The sequence below is a fragment of the Hippocampus comes genome, unplaced genomic scaffold, assembly GCF_001891065.2.
Source record: "Hippocampus comes isolate QL1 unplaced genomic scaffold, H_comes_QL1_v1.1 scaffold24, whole genome shotgun sequence".
NCBI classification, from domain to species: Eukaryota; Metazoa; Chordata; class Actinopteri; order Syngnathiformes; family Syngnathidae; genus Hippocampus; species Hippocampus comes.
In genome coordinates this window covers 78,092-87,149 of record NW_017806174.1, presented here as the reverse complement: position 1 = coordinate 87,149, position 9,058 = coordinate 78,092, and the positions used below count along the sequence as shown (strand labels likewise).

Here is a 9,058-nt window from a genome sequence, read left to right as displayed (position 1 = left end):
AACGACACATCACTCATACAGAGTGTGATTTGTTGCAAATACACGTGAGTTTCCTGTCAGTGTTTCTCGTGAACCTTATAAGACGTTCGAATATATTGTTTTCCAAAATCTCGTTTAGTATAGCCATGCACAACGCCTCCAATTATCTAAAAATACAATTTACTGCGAGTACTAGCTACTACTTGACATAAGTTGTTACACTTGACAGATCATTGGAACATACTAAACAGACTAGACTATAGCAACCACAAATATAATATAGCTTACCTGACTGACTAGGGTTCGCCGGAAATGGTCAAGTTAAAATACTTGACTTTTTCCTAAATTTGTGGCGCTGATGGGATGCAACTATTTTCTCTTGAAAGGAGGCGGGGTCAGAGTGGGAGTAAATTCTAAACATAGCTTCTATGCACATCCTGGAAAACATTGATGATTAAATAAAATTGACTTTTGTGTTGTGAGATTCATTGCCAACAACCGGGGCTGGTATTTGGGGGTCAAGGCATTTGCCACCCGGGAAAACAGCCTCTTTATTAGACTATATTTATTTTTATCGGTCGACCCGCGACGCCATTTGTTGTTTTGCATCGAAAGTAGTCTGTCTTTTCACATGGCGCTGTCTAAATTCTGTCCAGCAGACGGCGATCGCATACCACGCAAGTTTCTTCAGCAAATGAGTTGTTGCCTGCTGAGACGTTGGAGGTACTGCAACTCATTTTTGGCACTTTGTTTTCGAATGTCAATGCTTGTGGGTAAATCACATATTATTGAGTACAGACATTTAGACAAAGCAATGGCAAAATACAAAACAAATATTTAAAGATTAAGGAAGCACGAAAATGTCAACAGTCGAATAAACAACGCGTTCCTGTGCACGTTTTTCTCTTTGGGCGGACGCGCGCGCGTCATGGCGGACGCGCGCGCTCCACAGCGTACTCAACAACGTACGTGCGCGTATCCGAGGAACTGTGACCAAGATGGCGTGTCCCCACGGAACAAGTAAGCTCAGTTTTTTCATAGCACAGCCAGTATCCTTTCATTTAATTTAAGACAATATGCTTCCCAACATATCCCTCTTATCAACAAGATAGCTTCAAAAGCTTCAGTGTAATGTCTTGGTGCTTTGGACTTTTGCAGTTGTGCTTGATATGCTACCCGCAATGGTACTTGATAGCTAAGCGACTAGCAAAACTGGCCGCCAGCCTTTATGAGCCATAATGAGGTATTCCGGATCAGAGAATAACGTTCTTTATAAATACGTACACGAAGTTAAACATTGGCGCAGTCGTCATAATGTTCACGTGATTTCATGCGGCGTACCCCTACTTAGCTATAGACAGCTAAAACAGTATGGCTCTCAAAATTCAGTGTTGTTTTCTGAACACATTTGTCACTCTTTCGAAGATTATTTGTACTTGACAACTAATGTTGGTGGAGTCGTCATGTGCTGGCAGTAAAAGCTACATCCGATCTAAGAAAAACATATGCGAGCTAACATTTAAAATGTTTTTTGAGGTTCCAACAGAGAATAGCCCGAAAACCGTATTTAGCATTCACAAGAATGACTCTGATTTCGGATAGGGAGCTGATGGTATTTACCTGAGTAACTATTGGCACATACAGCTTTGAAATGTGCTACGTGCCCAATGCGGTTTTCAATCATTGCCGCCTATGGTTTACCTAATATTTAATCAGCGTGTGAATAACGAAACCCTTTTAATGTATATTGTCTTGCTTAACGAGCACGGCCTATCATTCTCTGTCTGAAGACGTCGTAGTTCCCCGCAACTTCCGGCTGCTGGAAGAACTGGACGATGGTCAGAAAGGAGTCGGAGATGGCACAGTTAGTTGGGGCCTTGTCAACGACGACGACATGACTCTCACTCACTGGAATGCCACCATCATCGGCCCCCCTAAGGTGAGACGTCTCTGTAGGATTTATGTCATACATAATGTAGGGAGTATTATATCTAACACGAAAGATTGTTGATTTATGGGAAGACTTATGTGTTTCCATGGCAGCTTCCCTAACATTTTTGGGCTTGTGTACCCCCTGAACCTTTTGTTTGTCATACCAAGAGTACCCCCTCATTTGTGATGATTGTACAAATGTGCAATGTAACATAGCTAATAATTAAATGAAGATAATTTGATTTCGTTTCCCTAACTACAACATAATTCTTAAGCATTGTTTTCTTTTTAACTCAGATATTAAAATAACCATGCTGCCTTGAAAATATATAAATTAAAACCTCAAAATAAAGAATATGGATTGTTATGGATAATTCACAGTATTTACCACAAAAAATGTCGCTCCTTTGAATAAGTCACCCTTAAACAAGCATTGGATTGGATTGGTTTGGATACAACTTTATTGTCAAATGTACTGCAGCACAAATGAAATTTCTTCCCTCTCAACGTAAAACAAGAAACAAGAGGAGCCGCTGTGGGTGTCCGCGCCGCCATCAAAAGAAAATTGAAAGCTCAAATATGAACAAAACACTGAACAACAATATTAATTTTGCAGTTCTACATTCTTTTCATTATCATCATCCTGTCTCAAAAACGAACCTGGACAAAAATGAACGGGTCTATTGATTGTTTGCAAATTAGGAGGAATTGTGAAATCTTAATTCGGTAAATCAGCATGCATACATGGCAAAGAAAGGGGAAATGATAAGTTTTCATTCTGCGAATCAGTGGGCACGATTGAGTCATGCGGGTGGGTGAAGGTTGGTTGGATGTTGGATATTCACTTCACATTTAGTTCTAACACATTCATACTCCGGATTACAGCTGTATTAGCGTTAACGCATCGCGGCAAAATCGCAGCTGCATTTTCTGTTCACTTGCTATGTGCTTGCAATCAGGGCATGAATAACCGTTTGTGTTAAGGACTCTCCACAAATCCACAAATTACATATTCCAAGGGCACCTATGTGGCACAAATCACAGCTTCTGTAGTAGCTGGAAATGGTCGTCCTTTGCAAATTACACAGACTGAACGAGGAATTGAATGAAATGTGAGTAATATTCACAAAAGTCAGTGAAAACCCCCTATGCAAGCCTGGACATATTTTGAAGTTCTTTATTATCAAATATTCCCATTGAATTTCATCTTACAATTTTTTCTACAGAAAATGTATGGGAGCAATTCAAATACAAACAAAAGCAGTTGTTCAGAATTGCAGTCCATTAATAATTGTTCTGTGAAGCAAGTGCAGATTTATGCAGATTGACAGCAAGTGCAGATTTATGCAGATTGACAGTATTTTTTGTAGAATATCGTCTATTTTTTTTAAAGCATATATGGTTTTATTTATTTAAATAGCACATCTTGCCACCACTCATTTATCCGAGGTGACGTGTACCCGTCCGTGGTTAAGAAACACTTCATGGCAGGGGTGTCCATGTCCAGTTGTCGAGAGTCTCTATCCAGCGTGTTTTAGATGTCTTACCCCTCCGAAACATCTGATTAAAATGGTCACTATCAGGCTACTTTGTTTGCTGATAAACTGATCATTTGAATCGGGTGTGTTAAAGGAGGGAGACATCTTAAAAAAAACAAACAAACAAAAAAACAAAAAAAACAGGCTCTATTACAGCTCTTGAGGACCGGACTTGAGCACCATTGCTTTATGGTATAAAATTTATACTTTCAATCATCTAAAACAGTTTTAGCATGTGGTAATTTGAATCCAGTCAAATTTACTTTGTTAATCTGTAATCATGCCATCATTAGCATTTCTGTCAGAGCACTTGTATAGTAATTTTGGTACGTTGGTGCCTCAAGAGATTCATGGGATGATATGTGAATAGGAGCAAAGCATTATGGAAAGAGCTGATTAGTTTTCATCTTCAGTGACAGGTCATATGTAAAATCGCAGTAGTAAAGATTTTATGAGGATATGTCCCACTATACTGCTCTTGTGATCGTGTCTTGTGCCATACTTTGGAGAAATCATTTGTGGTCTGTTCTAACCCTTGTACAGTGTTTCCTTGCTACTTCTCAGTTTGGTTCTTGCAACATCACTGTATTCTCATTTCTGACTTCATCTATTGGACTTTTCCCTCACCATTTTTCTTGTTCGAAAACACAATGTCTAATACATTTTAACGAGCGTGATTCGATTCATTGGGGGGCAGACAGGTGTAGGTGCATAAATAGTGGCGGGCACCATGGCTGGTATCCCCAACAGCATCCTCCCTTCTAGCCTCGCACCCATTGCGGCGACCCAGGGATATTGCCAGCCACCACTCGGCGCCGGCAGCAAGAAGTCAATACACTTCACAAACCGCATTTGTTTGGCTTAGTGGCGGGCAAATCGCGCTTGCTTTCACACTTGGAAATGTATTTTTGGCGTGTCTGAAGAAAACCTGTGTGAGTCGGTGACGTCATTACGCTGGTGTGCATGCGTTGCTGTGTTCAAGTACACTAAGGAAAATAGAAAATTCTTCTACTCTCGCACAGTCGTAACTTAGAAAGATGTGCTTTGGAACCAAAACATGGTACCATTCAATTTCACGTAAATCAGTGCTCGGTAGTATCGACCCAATTTGGTCCATACTCCAAAAAGTACCATCTTTGGTACCCATCCCTCACATGTACCCCTGCAGGTACATGAAATTGATGAATTTGGGGGATGGGGGTGCTTGGAACATATCCCCTGCAAAAAGTGAGGATGAACTGTATTTTTTAAAATAAAAATTGGCTATGATGCTTCACTTCACATCGCTGCCCTTGTTCATCGCCATTGGTATCATTCTCTCAAGGCGAGCGGTGATCGGACTCGATGAAGTGGCATGTGGCTAACGTGAAGATGAAAGTAGTGGTCAGTGATAATTTTACAGTTTGAGCCCTGCAAGCCCCAGGGACTTGCTGACAGAAAAGTATGAGTCCCATTATGCGTTTAGAGAGTCCCAAATTTCGAAATCTGAAATGGTCAATGTATTCAATTGCATATGATAATAACACAAACAACAACAATATACATTGATAATAGGTTTATTTCTTATAAACAAATGCAAAAATTTAAATAATTCAGGCGTACAAGATTTGCTGAGAAATAGGTTCTTATTTCATCCCATGGTTCAGTCTTTGAGTAAATAAATAAACTTTCGCAACACTTGTTTGAATGTTACACGACTTGGCAATCGTCTGCTTTCCACGAGGTGAAGGACGATTTTCGCCAGTCTCGTCTCGCGAGAACGGAAATCTCGTCACGTGAGATTACTTAACGCGAGATCAAAACAACAATGGCGGCGATTGTCAAAGTGCGTTTGTCTTTCTGGAAAAAAAGATTTACCGTAGTTTTGTTGTTGTTTTTTTTTTTTTTTTTTTGACTGAGAAATTTCCTTGCGTCCCAAAAACGCACGTTATTTGGAACTATGCGTCTGGCGGGAAAATTATGTATCTAGGACGCGGGACTCAGAGATAACGAGATGGCTGAGTGTTGTCTATCTGTTCTGACCTTTTTATTAAAACTGCAGCAATGTGACAAGTGGCCATCAGGCGGAATTCTGTAAAAAATAAATAAGTGGAGTTGCGCATCCCCTCTAAAATTCTCCATGAATATATTCATTTAAAAAAGAAACAGTTGATTACGAAAGTATGTGACGTATTCTATCACACAAATTATGTTCAATTCGTCTGATTGTACAAGGTACAATTTGAAAGACACGTAGGCGAGCTTGTACCAACAAGGTTTAATTTAAAGTTCGTGACCGAAAGAATGAGATTCTGGATTCAAGCGCCCAAAATGGGTTTCCTCTGAAGGGTGTCCAGGGTCTCCTTTAGAGAAAGATGGTGAGAAGCTCCATCATCTGGAAGAGTCGAGTGGTCACTCTTCCGTGTTGAGAAGAAGCAGATGAGGTGGCTTGTGCATCTGGTTAGGATGTCTCCTGGACGCCTTCCTGTTGTGTCCCACCAACAGGAGAGCCCAGCGCTGACTTAGGACACTGAAAGAACAAGATTCTGGACACAAGTGGCTGAAATTAGTTTGCTCCTCAGGGTGTCGAGATAGGGCTTGGTCATCCAGGTGGGGCTCAGAGTAAAGCCACTGCTCCTCCATTTGAGATGAGCCACATGAGGTGGCTTGGGCATCTGATTAGGATGCCTGCTGGACATCTCCCTGGTGAGGTGTTCCAGGCACGTCCCACTGGGAGGAGGCCCCGGGGATGTACCAGGACACGCTGGAGAGACTTTGTCTCCCGGCTGGCCTGGGAAAGCCTTGGGATCCCCCGGGAAGAGCTGTAAGAAGTGACTGGGGAGGGGGAAGTTTGGGCTTCCCCTGCTAGAACTACGGCCCCCGTGACCCAACCCCGGATAACTGGTTGAGAATGATGGATGGTTTACTTTAATCTAAGATTAGTTCGAATTAGAGATTCCTAAAACAAAGTGTAAAATGAGTTAATGCGATTTAAAATAAAGCAGCACTCTCTTCAACCATGCTGTATTAAACCATTTAAAATGAATCAATTTAGTGAAACTCAGTTTAACTGAATTTAAACTGAGTTCAACACAATTTGTAGGAATGATTGTGGATATTGAAATTAAAAGTAATTAATGAATTATGCATGCAAATGTATATGATACACTGCTAGACCACTGTCAAGCACCCCGTGTCTGTAGGTGCTTTTTTTCCCCCCCAATTCCACCTCATTTGTAGCTTCTACTGCCTTGCTCCTCATCAATCAATCTCCTTTGCTTGATGTAATTTTGGTCTTAGCCCTATGTATGACTGCAGCACACTCATCTCCAAACGCATGCACACCGGTCTCTGGACCCCGGTCCTTGGCTTTATTTAATTGGTTCAGACGATGTCCCTAATGTGTGTTTGTCGTTGAACCAAATGGAGGCTTTCAGAGTCGAGGAAACTTCCTCTTCCACCCCTTCAAAGGCTGGTTGTACTGGTGCAATGTCTTTGTGTGCGTTCGCGCGCGTGCGTGTGTGTACCATTGAGAAATTTGTCTCAGTCCCAAGCCCTGTCCATGTGCGAGTCTGCTAATTCATAAGCTGTCCACTGTGCTTTCTGATGCGATATTGCAAATACAATCAGTACCTCAAATAAATAGCAGTACACAAGAAGTAGTACTTCACCAAGTACCGGTGCCAATACCATACCGTGCATTTTATCTGTCAAAAATGGCACAATCCAAATGCTTTTACTTTGAGGAAGCAAAAAAAGCAACTCTGTCAGATGGTGCTGGCTTGCAGCGTGCCCGCAAAGATAAGGGGCAAAAGTGTCGGGGCTGGCGTCTGTCATGGAAAAGCAGAATATGGGACATGTATTTGGCAATGTAGTTAGAGATGTACTGTATCCTGGACCGGGTCAGTACAAATGTATCCACTTAAATCGATCAAGCCATTTTACCACATTCCAATTTGCACGTCAGGTTAAGTCCTTCCAGAAAGGAGTGGCTGAACACGATAAATACAAGTCTGAATGTGTAAAGTGCCACGTTCACGGCCATCTAACTTTACTACAAGTTTTCTTTTGAAATCAGACCGTGTACAAACATTGTGAGCACCCATCCTTGATCAACCACGTTCATTGAAGCGCGGCGCGTTCTTTGAACCCACTCTGTGCATTTTGCCAACAGAGTGGACACTTACCACACCCTTTATTTGATTATAAATACTGGTGGATACTGTTGTAAAACACAAAACGGCCTTTTGGGTCCCCAACTGTCAAGCCATCGCTAGCGCTAAACGTCCATGTGAAAGTGGGTTTGATCACTTGCCTCATTTGTGCCACATGACAGGTTGATGATTGTAATTCAATATTTGTCTTATCGTTTTGTAATACAGTGATCCCTCGCTCTAACGCGGTTCACTTTACGCGGCTTCGCTGTTTCACGGATTTTTTTAGTGCAGTTTTTTTAATGCTTTTAAACAGTGAATTGCGTTCTGCATCCGGATTTGCTAAGACACTGACCGACGTGAACAGTCTCCGCACCTCGTCTCTGTACAGCTTGCCAAATTTACCTTGGCAAATTTTTGGTCTTTGGTTTCATTGTATCAGTGGCGGATGCTGACCTGTCAAGGAGGGGAAGCTCAATTTCGGCCTACATCATAAAATGTGTCCGTTTATTTATACGTGAATTCTACTCTCCGATCCTTTTCAAAAAAATGAAGAGGATGCCTTCACCATAAGATCGATGATTGGCTCATTTCGCTGTCAATCAAAAAGATTCAGCCTCAGACAGATCATCCAATCATCATGCAGAAAAGCTGAGCTTCCTGGCCAGCCGATAAACGCCCACTCTCCATAGACTCCCAGAGACGCTGAGCGCCCAGTGGGCAGGAAAAAAAACAGCATTTATCCAATGACTCGTCTCAATGCACTGGGACAACGGGCTCTGAACTCTCGAGACGCCCAGCGTCCGCGCTGTAGACGCTCAACATCCACACAGTTTAAAGCACAGTGAAGCTGCAGGAATGAATGAGAAGACAGTCACGTTGTAACCAGTAATAAAAAGCTGATTCAGAACAAAAGTTGATTGCGTTGTAGCGCATATTTATTCAATGACATGTCCACACAATTGTACGTACACACATATATTTGATTAGTTAGTTTTTGACATTTTAGGGGAAGCTGAGCTTCCCTTGCAGTCTTAGAGCAATCGCCTCTGCATTGTACACATACACTCACCGACCACTTTATTAGGTACACCATGCTAGTAACGGGTTGGACCCCCTTTTGCCTTCAGAACTGCCTCAATTCTTCGTGGCATAGATTCAACAAGATGCTGAAAGCATTCCTCAGAGAGTTTGGTCCATATTGACATGATGGCATCACACAGTTGGCGCAGATTTGCCGGCTGCACATCCATGATGCGAATCTCCCGTTCCACCACATCCCAAAGATGCTCTATTGGATTGAGATCTGGTGACTGTGGAGGTCATTTGAGTACAGTGAACTCATTGTCATGTTCAAGATTCATCTCTGAGATAATTCCAGCTTGATGACATGGCGCATTATCCTGCTGAAAGTAGCCATCAGAAGTTGGGTACATTGTGGTCATAAAGGGATGGACATGGTCAGCAACAATACTC

The 9,058-nt window shown here is 42.0% G+C and overlaps 1 protein-coding gene across 1 annotated transcript in view; it reads left to right on the top strand.

Annotated features, from left to right (window-relative positions):
• Window positions 1–692: 692 nt before the first annotated feature.
• Window positions 693–9,058, top strand: part of LOC109531880 (ubiquitin-conjugating enzyme E2 variant 1-like) — a 15,403-nt gene continuing 7,037 nt past the window's right edge. The window contains exons 1-3 of the mRNA XM_019896415.1: window positions 693–752; window positions 932–999; window positions 1,770–1,918. Coding sequence (XP_019751974.1) covers window positions 978–999; window positions 1,770–1,918 — 171 coding nt within the window. The 5' untranslated portion in view covers window positions 693–752; window positions 932–977. The remainder of the gene's footprint in view (window positions 753–931; window positions 1,000–1,769; window positions 1,919–9,058) is intronic.